Source organism: Natrix helvetica (assembly GCF_964273705.1).
Source record: "Natrix helvetica genome assembly, chromosome: 4".
Lineage (NCBI taxonomy): Eukaryota > Metazoa > Chordata > Lepidosauria > Squamata > Natricidae > Natrix > Natrix helvetica.
Genome location: NC_138550.1, coordinates 128,743,586 through 128,764,279, shown reverse-complemented (window position 1 = coordinate 128,764,279; position 20,694 = coordinate 128,743,586). Strand labels below are relative to the sequence as shown.

The window sequence follows — 20,694 nt, the reverse complement described above, 5'->3', positions numbered from 1 at the left end:
TGAAAGGTAGCTGAGCGTTTTTGAGCCAATTCCTCTCTTTCAGCCCAACCCATTTCATAGGCTTGTGGTTATGGAGAAAATAGGAAAAGGAGTATTAAGTATGTTTGTCACCTTGAGTTATTTATAAAAATAATAAAGGTGGGATAAATAAAAATAAATTAATAAATATATAACTTAATGAACTTAGAAAACTTATACCTTAAATGGGTGAAGAATGGTAGAGCTCAACTAACTGAGGGACGATTCACACCCTCCTACTAACTGGAAGGAAATATAGAAGCTCGGAAGCCAGTTTTTGCTGGCAGAGCACTCAGGACACCACAGGCACCCCCAACGGTAGTGATGTCAAGCTGGCCACGCCCACCCTGGCCACGCCCACCCCAGCCCCCCAACGTCAAACACAACCCTTGTGTGACCTCAATGAAATTGAATTTGACATCCCTGATTTAGAGAATCTTATATAAAGAATTGCATTGTGGATTACTTCCTAACACATCTTTTAAAAAAAGACTTCGTTATCTTCTGCTGCAAAAATGCTTTCTCTTGAAATTTGACGATGTGACATTAAAATTATGTAAATGATTTCTGCTATCACATTAGACATGACCCATGTTCTTTTCCTTGGTTCACATATATTCTGTTAAGTTGCTTTTTCACACCCCATAGAATCTCTCTATTCATAATAAATAAGGCTTTTAAAGAATTTACTAGAAGAAAAATCATCCCGATTTGTGTGTTATGGTTAATATACTCTGAGAGTGCTGGCGATATAGCAACACTTCATTTGCTCTGAAGATGGAACTGCACAATACTCTGACAGATATAAATTATTTAGTTTTGCATTTTGTTCTTGAAAAAAAAACACTATCAAAACTAAAAATCACATTAATCTATTCTAACAACTATCATGACTGTTCTTTTAAAGATGAAATAATTATATCAAATTACATTGGGTTTTGAGTGATCCATAGTCAATCTCTGAACTTCTTCTTTGAAGCTACCTGGAATGCCAGGATTTCATTGCCCAAATTCAGCAGAAGTTTTTTTTTTAAATGTTGACACTAATATCTCATAGAAACTCAAAAACTTAAGACCCCTCAAAAACCCCTCCAAATTGGCTTAGTATATATTAAACTTCAATAATTAATTGCAGCAAAGTATTTGTGAAAATATTCCACAGCATTCTGCTTACCACCTAGTTAAATACGGATTACAAACCATGACAACACAGTGGATACACAACTGATTTGAAAATCATATTCAAAGAATCTTTATCAGTGGTTCCTCACCAGCTGGAGACAGAAATCAAGTGAGGTGTATCAATATTTAGTGCTGAATCATATACTTTTCAACATTTTTATTAATGATTTGAAATAAAAGGTGGACAGAATGCTTACCAAATTTTCAGATAACAAAAAAATTGGACTAATAGTGCTGTGAAGTGCTTTAGATTTGATTTAAAGGATTTGGTTTAATTTGAAGGCTTTTAGCAGTTTAAAAATCCTAGAAACAAATGCAGGCCATATAATAAGTCATAGGCATGTGTTAAAGTATTGTGTTCACATCCCTGCATGTTCCAGAACTTCTCTTCCAATCAAAATTAAAGCACTGCCTGGCTCTTATAGCTAAAATTCTAGGAAATAATTCAGAATGATGCTAACTGACCACATCAAAGAACTAACAATAGCAAACTAAAATTTAACAGAGACAGGTTTTTTTTTTGCATCCCCTTTTCCATTTTTGTCCTTTGAATACAAACATTCTTCTGTAATAACCTGTAACACTTCATTATAGACAGTGTCAAATATATCATTGATAGGTATGGGGCATCAGGAACATATGTATTTCTGAATTAGAGTAGGTTCAGAGTTGGCCTTCCATAAAAAGCTACAAGTCATGGCTGCATTCTTATGGTCACATTATACATTATGAGATAGAAATATTGCTTAATGTAAAAAAGAAGACTGTACAAAAAACCTATCTGCCCTAGATTCTGAATATTCCATGGTGAAATAAAAAATATTCATAGATTACTAAAGAATATCTTTGGCAAAGCCACATGATCATACTCTGTTCTCCACTTTAACACTGAGAAAAATGTAAAGAAATAATCTCAGTAACTATACTTCACCACCAAAATATTTGCTAAGAATAACATCTGCACAAAAAGACCTTGTGTGGTGAAAAAGAAAGCATGATATATATATATATATATATAATGGTATGTGAAATATCATGTCAATCAATCTCCTAAACATTAAATTAAGACTAAATAATTAATGCTATTAAAGTGTATTACATTTTTAGCATTTATTGTATAGCAGGCTCAGGTAGGTCCATGTAGTTTCTAATACTGTACCTCAGTATTTCTAGTCAAAAAGGGTAGATGTCACAATAGTTCAAAATACAGGCATAAAAACATAAAATTAACCATCGAAATTAAATTTTTACAGTTGTTGAATGTAAAAGCAGCCAATAAAATAAAATATGATGTTAGTCTAATGAGTACCAAATAAAACAAGGCAAAAATGTATTCAGGATATCCAACAAAGATTTAACAGATGTAGTTATCATAGTGACATCATAGATACATCCTTGATAAAATTGTTAACTTTGCATATATAAAACAAAATAAAACTTCATACAGTAATATTCTGTAGGCAAAGAATCAACCTGTAGTGATATACTTTATGAATACCTTTCTAATTTATATTGATCTAATTTTTATTGTTCTAAACTTTATGCAACCAGAAAGTCAACAGTCCCAGAATCTATCCACAGTAACTTTCAAGAAATATGTTTGCTAAGTTTCTGAGTGCATGCATACTGAAAATGACCATTGGCTTACCTGAAGGGTCGTTTTCAGTACGCTGCAAGGAGAGTCCAAGAAATGGGTTAAATTCAGCCAATTTGCCCAGGACTGAATTGAAACTTTAGCCACATCTCTGGTGTTGCCTTGGCTTGCCAGATTTTCAATGAACACGTGGAACTGTAAACGTTGATAAGAAATCCAAAACTAGTCCAAAAACAAGAACCAACAAGTCCCAAAAAACTGTAATAGCAGAGCAAGACCCCAGAGTGGGGTTGGACTCTCCTCGCAGCGTACTGAAAACGACCCTTCAGGTAAGCCAATGGTCATTTTCCAGTACGCTGCTTGGAGAGTCCAAGCAATGGGACATACCCAAGCTAAATGTTACTAGGGCGGGAAGCAAAAGGGTCTCTCCGCTATTATGGATTATCTGTAGGACTCACCTCCCAAAAGCCTCCTCCACAGAAGCAAATTTGTCCAGAACAAATTATAGTTCCGAACAAATTGAGATAAGGAAGTCCAAGTAGCTGCCTTGCAAATTTCCTCTATTGGCGCCTGGGTCGCCCAGGCCGCTGTGATAGCTGCACTTCTTGTGGAATGTGCGGTGATATGACGAGGCACTGGTCTGGATTGCAAGACGTACACGAGGGAGATGCATACCCGCAGCCAACGACCTATGGTGAATGAAGAGACTTTGCGACCTTGAGAAGCATGTTGAAACGAAATGAAAAGTGATTCAGAACGTCTAAAGGCTGCCATACGCTTGATGTACTTGCGTAGAGCGCTGCGGACATCAAGCATGTGCCATCTCTTTTCCCTCGGATGTCTGGGATGAGGACAAAAATACAGTAGAAGGGAGAAGAGAGCTGACGTCGCGACGGCACGACGTGCGATCTTGGTGGTCTGAGATCGCAGTTGAATTTCTGCCATTTGGACCTAAACCGTCCCGCAGAGACGGTAATTGATAAGGGCACTTCTGCTGATCTCAGGGATACCGCAAAGTCCCTGAAAGATCCAGGAATAGCCTTTTTTTCCGGTGACAGAAACGCAGCTAATGAAGCTGCTGAAGTTGGGACAGCTCCGGAACGGGAAGAAAGTGGAAAGAGAAAGTGTATCGCATTGGTGAGGAAATTTTATTATTAGAGGAAGAAACTACCCAAGAAAAAAAATTAAGTTAAGTTAAGATCAAAGACAAAAGACGGTAGGCAGTGAGATTGATCAGCATTGAACTTAGTGTGTTATCCAGTTTCTAATTTCTTTTTTTTTTCACTGATGAAACTTTTGCAGGGGCTTCCTATTTTTTTAAACTGAATGGATTAATTCTTTCTTCTTCTTTTTTACTTTTGTTTATACCTATGGATTAAAATTATCCTTTTTTTAATAATGCTTCATTTGATTGATTGGATTGTTTTTGATCTCCATTTAAGGGTTTTTTTCTTTTTTTTAAGCTTGGAATATAAAGAAGAAAATAAGAAGGGTTACAAAGAGGATTGTAACAACAGGAGGAAAAGCAGTTACACTGCCACTTAGAGGGTGGATGCTGGATACATTGTTTTTTCTTCTTTCTCTTTGATCACTTAAGATTCAAGGTTCTTTCAGCTTGTTTACTGACAGAGATAGCAGGAAGTGCACAAGTTGTTTATACAGGTGCCTTTTGGAAGTTCTAACACTAGCTATTGGCTAGAAGACAACATTTTGACTTGAAAGATAATAAATGAACCTGTTTGAAGTTTATTAAAATAGCCTTGAACCCCATAGTGGCAGTATCTGCAAAATTGAAAGAATGGCCCAGCAGGAAAAAGAAACTGTAACATTGCAAATGATTATGTTTGAAATTCAAAATCTATTAGTTGTGACAGAGTGAATTGAAAAGAGATTGGAGAATATGGAATACAAAACAGAAAAATCTGGAGAAACTGAGGATGTTTACCAAATGAAGAAAGTGGAGGACAGAGTTCAAAAGATGGAAGAAAAAAATGAGCAAAGAGTTAAGAAAACTGTGGATTCTGACAACAAAGTGAGTGTGGTTGGCAATGGCAAGAGTGGAATATGGAAAGGGGAGATGGATGGATTGGAATTCTACCCCAGACTTCAAAGCACAGAAGAAAAGAGAGAAAAATTGATGGAGATAAGGAGAGAAATCTTGATAGAAGCACTAGTGATAACCAAAGATAAGCTGATGGGAAGAGCAGATGTTGGGTTTTGTGAGATACGAAAGGAACAGCATGTTGCCAAGGGAGGTTTATACAAATAAACCTCCCGTACTATTGCTGGAGGGATACAGGTTGATGCAATGAAAATATATAATAAAAATTAAGTTAAATTTAGTTTATTAGTAGTATGTATAAAGTGAAGTGACACTAGCTATAGTTAAATAATGATTAATAATGATAATAATACATATAGATATATTAGTTTTATAATATGAAATTTTATATAAACAATATATGGAGATTATGAGAGGAGGTTTAAAAGCTTTATTTAGAATATATTATAAAGATGTATTGTGATTGGATAATTTTAGGATAATTTAATGGAATGTTATGATATAATTCTATTCTAGATTTTGAATATTATATATAAAAGGACGTAAAAACAATTATAGTCAAATTGAGGTTGAGATATAATAATTGTGATATACATGAATATAGGTGAATTTAAAATATGTGATTTGATATGAAAAGCAGGTAGTGACTATGAAAGAGATGCATGGAAATACTGTAACCAACTGACACACATTCTACAATTTGTAATGGAAGATGGGATTTTTATTTTTTATTTTTTATGTTTGTCTTTGTTTAAAGAACAAATAAAAATTGTTTAAATAAAAAAACCCGGTAGAACGACCTCCTGTGCACGGTGAAACCAGGAGTTGATTTTGGGAATAAATGTCGGGTCCATATGGAGGACCACTCTATCAGGATGAATCTGACACAAGTCCCCTCTCACCAATAGAGCTGCCAACGCCGAGATCCGTCGAGCAGACGTGATGGCGATTAAGAAAACTGCCTTAAAGGTGAGATGTTTCAAGCTGGCAAAACATAGAGGCTCAAGGGGTGCAGATATAAGAGCCCTTAACACCACCTCAAGTTCCCATGACGGGTACCTATGGACGACCGGAGGTCTCATATTGGCGGCACCTCGCAGGAAGCTACGGATGATGGGATGGCATCCAAGTGATTAGTGAATGTCGGGTGCAAGGATCGTGGATAGAGCAGCCACCTGGTGCCTGAGGGTATTAGGTGCCAGGCCCTGGTCAAGTCCATCCTGCAAATAGTCCAGAATTTGGGCAACAGTAGCCGCAGTCGGTGTTATGTCGTGTGCGGTGCACGACCTCTTAAAGGATCTGCAGATGGAATCGTAAATTCTGGTCGTAGCCGGTCTTCTGGATGCCTGAATAGTGTGTATGACTTTGACAGAGAGGCTCCCGGTGCTCAGGAGGTCCTTTTCAAGTGCCATACAGCTAGTTGTAGTCACTGGGGCACTGTGTGTTGTAGAGCTCCCTGGCTGAGAGAGACTTCCTGCTGGGGAATCCGCCAAGGTGGATTGATGGACAGATTCACCAGATCTGCGAACCAGGTTCTCCTTGGCCAGAAGGGAGACACGAGTAGAACTTCTGCTCTCTCCTCCAGGATCTTCCGGATCACTCTGGGCAGGAGGGGCAGTGGAGGGAGTCTTGGCGGCCAGGGGCAAAGTAAGGCATTGACACCTTCCACCTGCGGGTGGTAAAACTTGGTGAAGAACCTTGGAAGGTGGGCGTTCTTTGGGGTGGCTAATAGGTCAACTACCGGCTGGCTAAACCTCTGAGAGAGAAGATGGAATAGGTCCGGGTGCAGGCGCCACTCTGAATGGTCAATCATGGCCCTGCTCAGCCAGTCCGCCTGGATGTTGTTCATTCCAGATATGTGCTCCACCTGAATTGAGCACAATGTCTTTCCGCCCATTTTCCTAGGGACTCAGCCTCCGCCATCAGAGATCTGGATCGAGTGCCCCCCTAGCAATTTATGTGTGCTTTCGTTGCCACATTGTCTGTGAGGATCATCATGTGGTGACCCTAGATGATGCTCTGAAAATGAAGCAGAGCCAGCCTCACCGCCCTCAGCTCCAGCCAGTTGATGCTGTGTATCAGCTCGGGCACTGACCACCTGCCTTGTGCAATGTGTTTGTGAAGGTGAGCCCTCCCAGCCAAACAGGCTGGAATCTGTGGTGATGGTGAGGCGGGCCAGATCTCTGAAGAAGGAGTCCTTCATTAGCGCAGAAGTCGTCCATCAGCCGAAGGACCAGCGAACCAGAGGTGGAACGGTGATCAGTGCTGGCGAGTTGCTTTGTTTGGTCCTCTGGTATGGCAAGAGGAGCCATACTGAAGCCGACGAGAGTGGAGTCGGGCCCAAGGTACAATGGAGAGGCAGGATATCATTTTTCCTAATAGCTGGGACAGCTGTACAATCAGAACATTTCTTTCTTGGTGAACCTGATGCACGAAGGACCTGAGGCTCATCATTCGGTCGGGAGACAGGGAGACCTGACACGTAACAGTATCTATGATGGCGCCGAGGTGCTGCAGCCTGGTGGTTGGGACCTGATGACTCTTTTCCAGGTTGACAGAAAACCCGTGGTCCCGAAGAACCGCCATCGTGTATTGCAGGTCTAGCGTCACTTGCTGGCGGGACGATGACTGGATGAGAATGTCGCCCAGGTAGCATTGAGCATGATCTGAGGAAGGCAGCGACCACTGCCAGGATCTTTGTGAAGGTTCGTGGGGCCTTCACAAAGGCCGAATGGCAGAGCCCTTCACAAAGGCCGAACGGCAGAGCCCTGTACTGGAAGTGCTGGGAAACCTGCAGTGGGCCTTGCAGATGGGGACATGTAGATAAGTCTACTTCAGGTCTATGGATGTTAACAGATCCCCTGGTCTGATGCAGCCCAGGATGGATTGGAGGGACTGAATCTTGAATTTTTTGTACACTATATGGCGGTTTAGCTTCTTTAGATCTAATATGCCCCTCCACCCCTGCCCCCAAATTCTTTGGGACAAGGAACAGAATGGAATAAAACCCTGTCCCCTAGTGACCAGGTGGAACCAGTTCTATGGCCTTGATCTACCTGAGGTGGAAGATCTCCTGTTCCATGAGAGCCTTTTGTACAGGGCAGGAGGGAGTGGGACACCTGATGGAAGTGGCGAGGTGGGGGTGAGAAGAATTCCAGTGTCAGACCTATGCAGATGGTTTGGAGGACCCACTGGCCTGATGTGGTGTGCTCCCATTGGGCGTGGAACAGTTGCAGATGCCCGCCAATGGGAGCCCTCCGTTGATGGTCACTTATGCTTACGGAACGGTCTGGATCCAGACCCCCGTGGAAGGGCCGCTTGGAGAAATTCTGTTGGCCTTTGTCATGAAAGGACTGGCAGTCCTGAGGCAGTATTGTGGGGGTAGGACCTCTGGTAGGTGCCTGAGGTCGAGAGCTGGTCAGATGCCTGAAAAGGCTGCTTCCTATAAAAATTGGAAACTTTGCGATCAGACTTCTTGGTGACTGAAGGCATAACCTTCTTTTTGTTCTTATTTTCTATGAGGACTAGATCTAACGCCTCACCAAAAAGTTTACCTCCCTTGAACAGGGCGGAAGCGAACTTCCACTTAGACTGCATGTCAATGTTTCAATGTTCCAATCATGTCTGAGCCATAGGAGGCGACGGGTGATAACACTGGAAGCTAAGGCCCTAGAAGCAAACTTTGCGGTGTTCAGGGTGGCATCTGCCTTGTATTCAGCGGCCGCAATAATTTTGTTAACATCCTGCCTAAGCTTGGTGTCTCCTGCCGGAAGCTTAGTGAGTAACTGTCTTAACCAAAGAAGGGCGGCTCTAGAGAGGAAGGAGGCAGAGATGGACATCTTAATTGCCCAAGCAGCCGCCTGATGAGCTTTATGGCAGGCCTTCTCTGCTCTCTTGTCCTCCACCTTGAGACCCTCCAGGAGGTTGGGGGGAAGTACGGAAGAAAAAGGGAGTGCAGCCACCGGCTTATCCACTGTGGGCAGCTTCAGCAAGTCCTCCAGGCTAGCCCCCACTGTATATAATTTCCTGTCACTACCACTAGGGGTGGCAAGGGTGGCTGGCTGAGTTCATTGTTTCTGTACCACATTGAGAAATAATTTGGGAATAGATACAATTTCTTGAGCCTGCACAGGCTCCTTGAACAAACCTTCACTGAGGTCCGAGGGATCGGGAGCAGCCTGCTCAGGTGTGGTAGAGCCCAAATGGGAAGAGGCCTTCGCCTTACTCAAAATAGTCTTGAAATTAGCCTGTTTGAATAAGCTGGAGAAGGTAGGTTTGTCCGGAACAGCCAACTCATTTCCTGAGAACTCAGGCTCAGGGTTAGGAAGGATGTCTTCCTCCCAGGCAGAGTTCTCGCTATCCAACAAGGAATGGGGAGAAGCAAGTCGTGGGATCTGTACCACCTCCCTGGGAGAATCTGGGGCCTGAATGTGATGGGTCTTGCACTATATTATAACATCTATATTGGGAATAATTTATTTATTGGTAAATGAAATATTTTGTACAAAATGTTTTTAATAGGAATTGTAATATAAGAAGAAACCAAATAGAAGGATTAAAATTAAAATAAATGCATAATATACATAAGAAGGAAAAGTAGGACAATGTTTTACAACAGGTGTGTCAAACTCACAGCATCACAGCATTGTCACGTGATGTATCAGGACTTTTTTCCCCTTTGCTAAACTGGGTGTGGTCGTGGCCAGCACATGACCAATACAGCCTGTGAGCCTGGAGTTTGACAGCCCTATTTTACAAGATTTAAATAATTAATTGCACATAATAATTAGCCTAAAAGAACTAAGATAAGGTTTGCTAATTTTCTAGAATCCTTTCATCTATTAATTTACCTCTTGTTCAATTTACCAAGGATTACTACAGTATGGTCTACATGAGGTCCTTTAAGACCACTTAGAAGCTTTAGCTGGTCCATAATGCAGTGACGAGCAGATAGCTCTGTGTGGTAGAATGTAGTCCCAAGTCACGGGGGGGGGGGAGCAAAGGGACAAAGTAGCTTGCCCAGATTAATGTTTGGTATGAAGAAAAATGGCAAAGGCCGTTCACAAGATATATCTAATAGTTATGCAGATAAATCTTAATCTAAGCAAGATTTCTGTTGTAAGCAAGCAGCTTTGAAGAAACTACTCTGAAGTAACTCATGTTGTCCTTAGTTCTTTGAGCCTGATACTCAGTATGCCCCATTATCACCTCTGCTGCGCAAGCTTCAATATGCTGGTTGCTACTTAATGGCATAGGCCCTTTGAGAAACCATCTCTTCCATCTGCCTACCTTATAAGATCTAACAGGTTGAATATACTTTGTCCCCCACTCATTGAGTGATATCATCTAATGGTACCTAACAAATTAACTCTTGAAAAGTCACCCCCCCCCCAAACAAAACACCTATTTCTGGTTTCCAGGTATTTCATTTCTGGAAAGTTATGTACAATTTGTGTTTCACTGTACAAAGAAGGCCTGATTATTACTGATCTCACCAGTTTTCTAAGATATTATACCTTCTCACAACTTCATTATTTGGTTCATTAACTTAATGCCTTTATGATTTCTAAGTTCTTTCAGTTCTACTGTTTTTAAAAACTAGTACTAAAGCACTAACTGTCCTTGACATACCTTCAAATCTTGCATAAATTCTATGAATTCCATTCTTGATAATTTTATAATGCAAGTATGCAATTTCATATAATTGACAATTATATCATGGTATATATGAAGTCATTTTTATCTGTTGAGGAATGTCATTGATCTTTGTTGTTAGTCTTTTCTTTAAAAATATTTTTTTATTATAAGTACCATTAATATGTGTATGATACATGTGTTTCTGTATAATACATTGCAGTACTCAAGAGAAAAAGGATGGATCAAACTGAACATACATCTATATTCTTACTAGCATTTTCCCATAAGTGCAGAATCCTCTTTTTCCCCCATTGATTGCTACAGGAATTGACCAACTCGTTCGTCAGCTGAGCCTGAACTTGTGGTCTAAGAAAGAGTGTTTGGACCAAAATCATTGAAGATGGGTTTCATGTCTAAAGTGGAACTAGAACTCACAGCCTCCTGGTTTCCACTCTGGTGCCTTAACCACTAGACCAAATTGGCTTTCAAGCAAACTGAATATATAGGGAAGGCTATATGTTTCTTAGTCAGACAGTGTATTACTTTCTGACAAAAATTGAGGTATTTACTATAAGCCAAGGGTCCTTGTGTACACAACTGAACTAGAAACAACTAAATTCGTCATCACATGGGGTTGATCTTTTTCTCTAAAACAAATGGTGGAAATATGTGAGTGTAACAACATTCTACGGCTACTTCTGATAGAATACAAAACTGTGGCCTTGGAATGGGAAAAGGATGAATGAATCATTAAGAGTCATGGTGGAAGTTGAGAAAAAGATTACTTGGACCTATAGAGAAACTGACAGACTTTCAAGATCATGTTATTATGCATCATAACAATAAACATGACTCCCCAAATCCCTGCTGCTTTTATTTCCTGATCTTTTTTTCATAGGACTTGTTTTAGGGATAAGGTAGTCCCATCTTTCAAAATAAGTTAGTTTCCTACAAACTGCTGAAAATAAAACTTGGCTCAAGTGAAGTGGGACAAGGTTTACTATATAATCAACTTTCCTTTCAGTTCCTTTCCCCTCAGCTGAGCTCCACTTTCAAAATAACAGCCTGCAGGAGGTGCTCTGTTGCCAATCTCTCTGCAAACATCTGTGCTACACAGATGGATTTTAAAGTGTTGTTTTCCTCTTTCAGCAAAATGCATTAGACCAATGTTTAATATAGAACAACAGATTTAGTCAGAGGAACAGAAAGGTAGACACTTATTTTGTCATAATCCAAAGAACTAAGTCCCCAAATCAGCATCTAGAAAGACCAGGGTACGGAAGCATGAAATATTCATGCTTGTAAAATTAGTGTTTTTCTGAGGCAAAGAGATTTGTTGGTGTTTTCTCTACAATTAAATTGCTTTGTTAAAATGTGTTATTATATTATTATTATCCTGCATTTAAAAAAATATTTTGGACAGCTCAAGGCAGTGAACATAATTAATACTCCTGCCTCCTCTTTTCCCTGTGAGTCGGATTGGACTGAGATAGTAACTGGCCTAAAGTCAGTCAGCTGGCTTTCAAACTTAAGGGAAACTTAGGAAGTCATGCTCTCCTGCTTTGTAGATCAGCACCTTCACCAGTACCCCAAACTTCTTCCAAAGATGAACACAAGATTGTTTAAATTCTTATAGCATTCCAATATTTACTGACATCAATTCATTAAGCATGGTGACTTTAATTTCCCCTTACATTTTACCCAGGAATATAATATAAATTAATGGAATATAAATTATTGCTGTAAAATGGAAGCCAAAAATATTCATGCAATGCATATTGGCTTAACACAATTGAGCCAATATCCTTAAGAGTAACATGCTTCAAGATACACCCTGTATTTCAATAATCTAGTTAATCCAGTGATTAATATTATTCAGGGTATATCCTGCAGTGTGGTAAACTAGTAGACTCATGAAATATAACTTATACTACAATATAGCTATTAATAAAAGCTATATTAAAGTTTGTGTAGGCACCTTAATGATAATATTTGTCCAAAACGCAATTGCTACTCAGTAGGTACATGACAAAATAACCCATAATATTCACTGTATTTAATGTATGAACTTGAAGCACTTAGTAAAACAAAGTGTCATAATATGGGAGCAATAGAAGACTTCATAAAATTCCTGTGATTTGATTTGAGGCAACTTGCAGCATTATAGATTTATGCTGCATTGCTGTTACGCTGCATGAAATCATGCACAGTAATATTTTAAAAGTAAATAATCATTGTGTGTTGGTATAAATTGAAACTTCTGCTTCTTTTTTTCATATTCCTCTGAAGTGACTTAAAAATATAATTTGCTGCTTGCCAAACTTGCCAAAAGTATACTAAATAATGAACCCTTTGGTTATTTCTCACTAGTAATTTATAGCATAGTATCCAGTCATCATGATGGTGATATAGTTTATCTTCATTATGGATATATTGACATAGTAATGGTTGGATGATAACATAGATGCCATAAATCACCACTGAAGAGATGATATTTGCTGACTGAATTGCAGTCACTATCTTTGCTTTTTCATTTTGGTCTTCTCCCAACCCAGTATTGTCTGTGTCAATCAGCTAAGGTACTGTTTCAATGATCAGAAACCATTTTCACCAGGAAGTTAGAACACTCTCAGTTTAAATTATACTTTGTTCAGTAATGCATAGCAAATGCGATCTGCAAAGAATTATTGTAAAACTGAGATGGGATAAATGATTGGAAGGCATGCATCATTTGAATCAAGGGAGAGATAAAGAGTTACATAAAGCCCTTCCCTGCAGAAAAGGAAACTTTCTGAATTCCCTCCCCCCTTCTTTATTATCAGAAATGCTGATTTGACAATATTTCAGCTGTTAAGCAATTCTTAGACATCCTTGCACCCCTGAAGCTGCAGTAATTGCAATTCATGTTTTGAGAGAATGTTAGGAGGAAATCAGGATGGAGAGAGGGGTGGAAAGGAACAGGAACATGGAATTGAAAAGGAAAAAAAGACAAAAATGCCAACAGGAAGGAAGGAAGGAAGGAAGGAAGGAAGGAAGGAAGGAAGGAAGGAAGGAAGGAAGGAAGGAAGATTTTATGATACACCAGAAGTAACCTGGAGGAAACAAATCAGAACTAACTTAGATGGTAGGTGGAAAGGGGTTCAGGTAAGACCAGTTGTCTGTCTTAATGTAGACTAATATTGGAGCTCTCAAATTACAGGTACAAGCTTACATGAATCCATCAATAGGATTGTTTTATTACAGATATTAAAAAAGCATATGTAAAACTGGCAGACTCCTTCTCTTTCATTTATGCCCACTCTTCCCATCCATTTGTGATCTAAGGATAATTTATTTCTGGGCAGAGGAATGGTTGATGCCTGTGCATTTTGTAATGGACCACCTGAATTCAGGCCCTCTGTTTTTTCTAGGCACCAGGAATACCAACCAAACTACAATGGGATCTACTAGATTGGAACATGGAATTGTCCTTACAGTTAATTTAGAAATTACTGTTGTACAAAGTGTAGCAGCTAGAGAACATCCATAACAAATTATTCCCATTATAAAAATTATGCTGCTTCCACTTCATTTACAAACATATAAAGGCTTTTTTAGCAAAGATGCCAAAGGAAGCAATTATTTCATAAAGATTCTGGGATGCATAGTCTGAGTGAATATGTTATTTGGAAATATAAAGAAGTGTTACAAATACTTGGAATGAATGAATGACTTCTAAACCCCAAGCAACATTAGTGATTTATTTCTTAGTACTAGACATTCTAGTAATTCAGAAATATCCAGAGGTTTGAGTCAGAGGCACTTGTTTGGATCCCATTATCATTAGGAATCAGTTGATAAACTAAGATAGAACTTCTAAAGTTAAGCTCCCCTTAGAATTTCCCAGAAGTGATTACCTAGATGTTTTATTCTCTTTTAAATATGAAATGAAACCCATTTTTAAAGAAAATTCTTAGGCATCTGATGGTTTTATTTTAATTTTTCTATATTCTATAATATTATTTTATTTGAAATTTTACTTAATTGTTTTATTATCTTGAAAATATTTTTATTTATTTTTTGTTTATTTTATTTTTGCATGGAATCATTTTAAGAATATATATTGGATAATGGGAGATAGATAATCAAATTCCAAGTGACTTTGATAAGCATCCAGTTTTGATTGCTACAATATAAAAAAGATGCCAAAACTCTAGAAAGGGGGCAGAAAACAAAGATGATTAGGGAACGTCAGGCTAAAACATATGAAAAACAGTTGCAGGAATTGGGTATTTCTAGATTAATGAAGATAAGGGCTAGGGGTGATATGATAGCAGTTTTAAAATATCTAATGGGCTGAGAAGACTGGTCAACCTATTGTCCAAAGCATCTGAAAGCAGGACAAGAAGCAATGGATGTAAACTAATCAAGGAGAGAACCAATTTAGAACTAAGGAGAAATTTCTTGGCAGAAAAATTAATGAATGGAACAACTTGCCTTCAGAAGTTATTAACTCTGTTATTCTGTTATCAGTAATACTCACAATCTCCATGCATATATATTGACCGTAGCCATATTATATATGGCAAAAATGTAATAATACCTGTAAATAGAAGTAGAATGACTATGGATGAAGAAAGAAAAGATAGTACCAATAGTAAAAGGGGCCTTGGGTGCCCCAAACCATCTGGACCATCACCTGGATATCAGCAAAATCAATTGCCAGCCAATTGTAAAAGGCAGCTTTACTTGATAATAATAATAATAATAATAATTTTATTTGATTAGCCGCAACCCTCTCCCGAAGGACTCGGGGCGGCGTACAATCAAAACGAATAAAAATACACATAAGACAAACATATATACAAAAAGAACAGAGACATATACATATGTGCATGGAGGAGAGTTGACTTATAAGTGAAAGACAATTAAAAACACAATTTAAAATCCCCTTAAATAAAATTACTAAATTAAAAAACCCATCAGGAGCGATACGAAGTTATGGTTGAGCCAGGCCAGCTATTTGGAAAAGGTGGGTCTTGAGCTTGACACGGAAGGAGCGGAGGTCAGTAGTGGTCCTAATATCCGGGGGGAGGTCATTCCACAGGGCTGGGCCCGCCACAGAGAAGGCTCTGCTCCTAGGCGCCGCCCCATGGCACTGTCTGGTGGACGGCACCTGGAGAAGTCCCTCTCTGTGCAGATAGGTCGCATGGAGCGGATGGGTCGTAGGGATGTATGGGGCAGAATACGATCCCGCAGGTAACTAGGTCCTGAGCCATGGAGCGCTTTAAAGATCGTAATCAAGACCTTGAAACGCACTCGATAGACCACAGGAAGCCAGTGCAGCTCGCGCAGGAGAGGTGTCACATGGGAGTACTTGGTACTCCCCATAATCACCCGCGCGGCCGCATTCTGGACCAACTGCAGTCTCCGAGTGCATTTCAAGGGAAGCCCCATGTAGAGAGTGTTACAGTAGTCCAGGCGAGACTTCACCAGCGCATGGGTGACTGTGCGTAGGGCGTCCCGGTCCAATAGGGGGCGCAATTGGCGCACCAGGCGAACCTGGTGGAACGCCCCCCTGGCCACGGCTGTCACATGTTCATCCATGGACAGCCTGGCATCTAGGAGGACGCCCAAGTTGCGCGCCCGCTCCATGGGGGCGAGTTGAATGCCCCCAATGGCCAGAGATGGAATTATCTGGTTGAACCGGGGAGCCGGAACCCACAGCCACTCCGTCTTGGAAGGGTTGAGCCTGAGTCGGTTGTCATCCATCCAGATCCGTACGGCTTCCACACACCGGGACATCACTTCGACGGCCTCGTTGGATAGCTGATATCTTGAATAGCTGATATCTTGCAATGATACCTTTAACACTTTCAAATAACACCAACTTATCCCAGGTCTTTGATAAGGACTGCAAAGATGGATAAAAAGTAAATCCAGTTTAAACTTCTGTCTGGTTGTGCAATCAACCATAATAATGTATTTAAATATTTTCAGCAATAACATTTTCATTAAGGAAAAATGAGTGTAGCTAATTCAAGAAAAAATAATGAAATGACTTAATAAATATCAAAATTAGAACCAATTACATATTGTATGTGGGAAGTTTATAAAGTTCTCCCAAACTATATTTTTCAATGGAAGAAAAGAAGCAAGAACAAATATGTGATGTAGCCTTATTTTCCCTTTCATTCCTTTCATCTTGTGTTCTCGGTTATAGGAATTGCAAGGTGGCTTTTGCAGTAATGACTAGACTATTGCAATGGCCAACTAAAGCAGTTATCCTTCTGGTGATTTTCCTGTGTAAAGTGTTTCCTGCTTTCCCTTGATGACTTACCAATTATAACAGTGTGTTTGTGTTGGTTTTCTACCTTAGTAGTGATTGGGCACTTTTTACCATTTTCTTACCATCTTCTAGACTCAAAAAGAAATGTTAATAAATGGTTGAGCGAAGAAACTTCATAGAAATAGTAGTTTTCATTTGCTGTTCCTATTGCTACTCCCTCTTCCACAATGTTTTAGTGTTTCCACTTATTTTTGTCATCCTATTACTAAGGCCAACAAGCCTGTGAAAAATTCATCCTAAGCAGTTCTTAAAGAGCATCTAAACCCAATTCCATTTTAGTGACAGATACAAAGACGATAGATAGGTTATAAATGATAGTTTAGATAGATAGATAGATAGATAGATAGATAGATAGATGGATGGATGGATGGATGGATGGATGGATGGATGGATAGATAGATAGATGATAGAATGAATATCACCATCAAAAATTAAACATTGTACTGCAATAATAAATTATATCATATATTATTTGGATCTTTTTTCAGTTGAATTTTACTGGAATTATGTTTGCAAAAGAATTCTCAGCAAGATTAAATTTTTCATATAACCAACTGTCCATCGTTTTCTCTTGTATAAATCGGAGAAATAAGTATTTAATAAGAATACTTGTCTATAACAATGAATATATGCTTTTTGAAACTTAGTCACGGGTCACAATCTTGTTTTATCACACAACAGTTATAAAGTTTGCCGTTTTTACCAACACAATCATTTATAACCATCTCTGTGGGGAAAAAAGGCTTTTAAAATTGCAATTAACATAATTCCTGTACATACAAAATTCTTCTCCTTTTCCACACATTAAATATTCACTGAGCACCTGTTAATATGTCTGGCTGATAAATAAGAAATATTGAAACCCATACTTGTAATAAAAATAAAATTTTGAAGCATGCCTCAAAATTTGACCCAGACAATGTATTTCTTACCTTAATATATAACCAATAATTCTATCTTCTTCCTTTTTTTATATAGCATAGATATTGCATCTTAATTTAAGGGCTTCCTTTTTCACACAGTTTTGTCAGTTTCTCAGTCTTATATTACAACATACAGTTAACAATCCTACTTGGTACATCATTGACCTGTTTAATGCATTCAAACCTTATATGACTCCCTAGTTCCCACCCCAACCCAAGGTCAGGACACAACAGCAGCCCTGGAGAATGGTCATGCTTCCTTCATGTCAGTGAATACAAGGGTGTGACAAATTTAATGAAAATATATTTTATTAAGATAGGTTAGAATACAAATAAAGGTAAGTATGTTTTTAGAATAAGAATATCTTGAATTATATTCAGCATATAATGATAGCCTTTTAGCCATTATAGTTATTCAGAAATATTATTCTAAATTTTGAAAAATGAAATTTAATTGAAATATATATTTGGTAACTAAATCAATAACTTGTAAGCAATCTTTTGTTATCTTTAAGATAGTTATTTACATGGGTTTATAGTTAAAATAAAATTATCAATACATTAGATGCAATAACCCTATTCTATTCCTTATTAAATGTACATGGGTTAAGGTTTTCAATGTCATTAACAAGTTCAGAAATGTGTTATCATCAAATAAACATAAAAACAAGATTTATAGAATGTGCTATGTGAATTACATTAACACGAGGCATATAAGATTGCTGAATACAAACTATACTTCGAGATTTGCCTAAGGTCATAATGCTCTAAACACACCCACACTCACACCCACTACAGTTTCTGTGTAAAGAATAAAAATAACTGATAACGAATAATCTATTCATGTGCAGGATTTTTAGGATGCAATATACACTCAGGTTTTGGAGACTTTATAATGCTTCAAATTTTAGTTCTTCCTTGTTCTAAGTATTTTGCATACACTTTTACAAGAGTTCAAAGTCATTTGCCTTTAATCTATTTGTTTAACTATTTCCAATGTTACTTTTAACTATGCATAAATGTTCACAAATAACAACTGTATCTGAAACTCTGCTTCAGAGAAATACTTCTCTACGGGCTGGCATCTAGTAAAGATATTGGATTTTTCGATGTGTTCTTCCTAAAACAAACACCAAGTTTTGCATTTTCACTTAAGAAACTGGGGTGACATCTATGCCTCCTTAAGCTAAGGTAAGACTGAAACCAACCGATCTTAGAAGGCAAGGAGGATGCACTGCACACAATGCAATTCTCCATTGTGTGTTTCAGCTGTGATTCCATTGATAGTTCATTCTATCTTGACTGCACATACAATCATTCACAGGGATTAGCTACCTTGGCAAGTTAGTTCATTCAAACGCATCAATTAAAAATTACAGGCTGATACACTCAGTTACAACTTATGCACTATTGCACTAAGAGCAAGGTGAGATTTGCTGTGCCACATGACCACCACACTCCCAATTTCTCAAGTTTTATCAATTATTTTAGGCCTTGATCCTGTAGGTGGCTAGAAGATAACAAGTTTTGAGTCGCCTGGGGCACTTCCCACCCATCAGAAGCGCCACCCCCACCCCCATTTCTTGGTTGAAGCCTAGCTGTAGGGACTTCATAAAAGCTAGTTTGAGGCACTTGTGTCTTACCTCCAAATCTGCCCAAGCTGCAGGATGTGGATGAGAGACTGCATCAGCCAGATGCAGAAGGCGCAGGAGGCAGATCTGGTCTTGTGGGTTCGGATGCCGCTGCAGCCGCCACCTCCACCTCCTCCACTGGTACTGCTGGTCGCATTGGTGGTGCTGCTGTTACTGCTATTCGTTGCGTTGCCCTTGCTGGCATTGGATGCTTGCCTTTGTGGTGTGGCCGGCCGGGCCCCGGCATCCATATCCCCCGCGGCCGAGCCGCTGCTCACCAGCAGTTTGCTTTCGCCGTGCCCGGCGGAGGAGGAGGAGGCAGGAGCCACCGAGGCGCCGTCCTCGTTGCTGAAGTCGTGGACAAACCAGCGGAAGCTGAAGACCTGCACCGAGAGGGAACCGAGCAGCACGAAGAAAAGTGTGAGCCCAAACCACCAGCGCTGGCCTCGAAGATAGTAGTCGACCGCCAGCCAGAGGTCCGTGCCCACGTCGGCGAAGTACACGGCCACGGCGGCCAGAATCCAGAGTCCGTCCCACAAAGAGTAGCGCCGCTGCTCCCTGCCTAGCCGCAGGCACAGCGACGACGAGCCTCCGCCCGAGCCCCGCGAGCCCCCGGCCGCCCTGCCTCCGCGGCCGCAGCAGCAGCAGCAGCGGCACCCGCCGTTTCCAGCGCCGTCCCCTCGACTCCCGCCGCCGGACTTGCAGCAGCCGCCGCCGCCAGGTGACTCGTCATCCTCGGCGCTGCCGGGGCCCTCCGCGCCGGAGGAAAAGCCCGAGGCCAGAGCCTGCACCGAACCGGAATGCTCCGAATTCTGCAGTGGCGTGAACGCCACCTCGCTGCCCTTTTTCATCTTCAGCCGCCCCCCGTCCGACTTCGCGGCCATGATGCGGGTGGAAAGCGGCGGCGGCAGCGAAAGGGACCCAGTCCGGGAGCACCCTTCAGCCCGCCCCCTCCCTCCCTCGGCGGACAATTCGCTCTCCTCGTTAGGTTTCCCAAAGAGCTGGTGGGGCTGGGCCACTGGCTCCTGCAGGCGCTGCTGGAGCGCCGCCTGCCTGCAGGGAGCCCCGCTCACCCACCCAGCCCCGGACAGAAGCGGCTTGGGGAGCAGTCTTTACACCGGCACATCGTTTTCTCCGCCTGGCCCGCCCCTCTGCTTCGCCTCTGCTGCTGCTGCTGCTGCTGCTGCTGCCGCCGCCGCCACCCAGCTGACTGACGCCAGGAAAGAGGATGACCTCATCCCTCTCCCCCATACATACAGACACGCGCGCGCACACACATACACGCGGAATAGCCGTGGCGCCCAGAAAAGGGGGGGGGG

General features: G+C 40.5%; 1 protein-coding gene across 1 annotated transcript in view; it reads right to left on the bottom strand.

Annotated features, from left to right (window-relative positions):
- The window catches only part of XKR4 (XK related 4), a 100,720-nt gene extending 80,433 nt beyond the window's left edge, over positions 1-20,287 (bottom strand). The window contains exon 1 of the mRNA XM_081950548.1: positions 19,388-20,287. Coding sequence (XP_081806674.1) covers positions 19,388-20,259 — 872 coding nt within the window. The 5' untranslated portion in view covers positions 20,260-20,287. The remainder of the gene's footprint in view (positions 1-19,387) is intronic.
- Between the last annotated feature and the right edge of the window lie 407 nt (positions 20,288-20,694).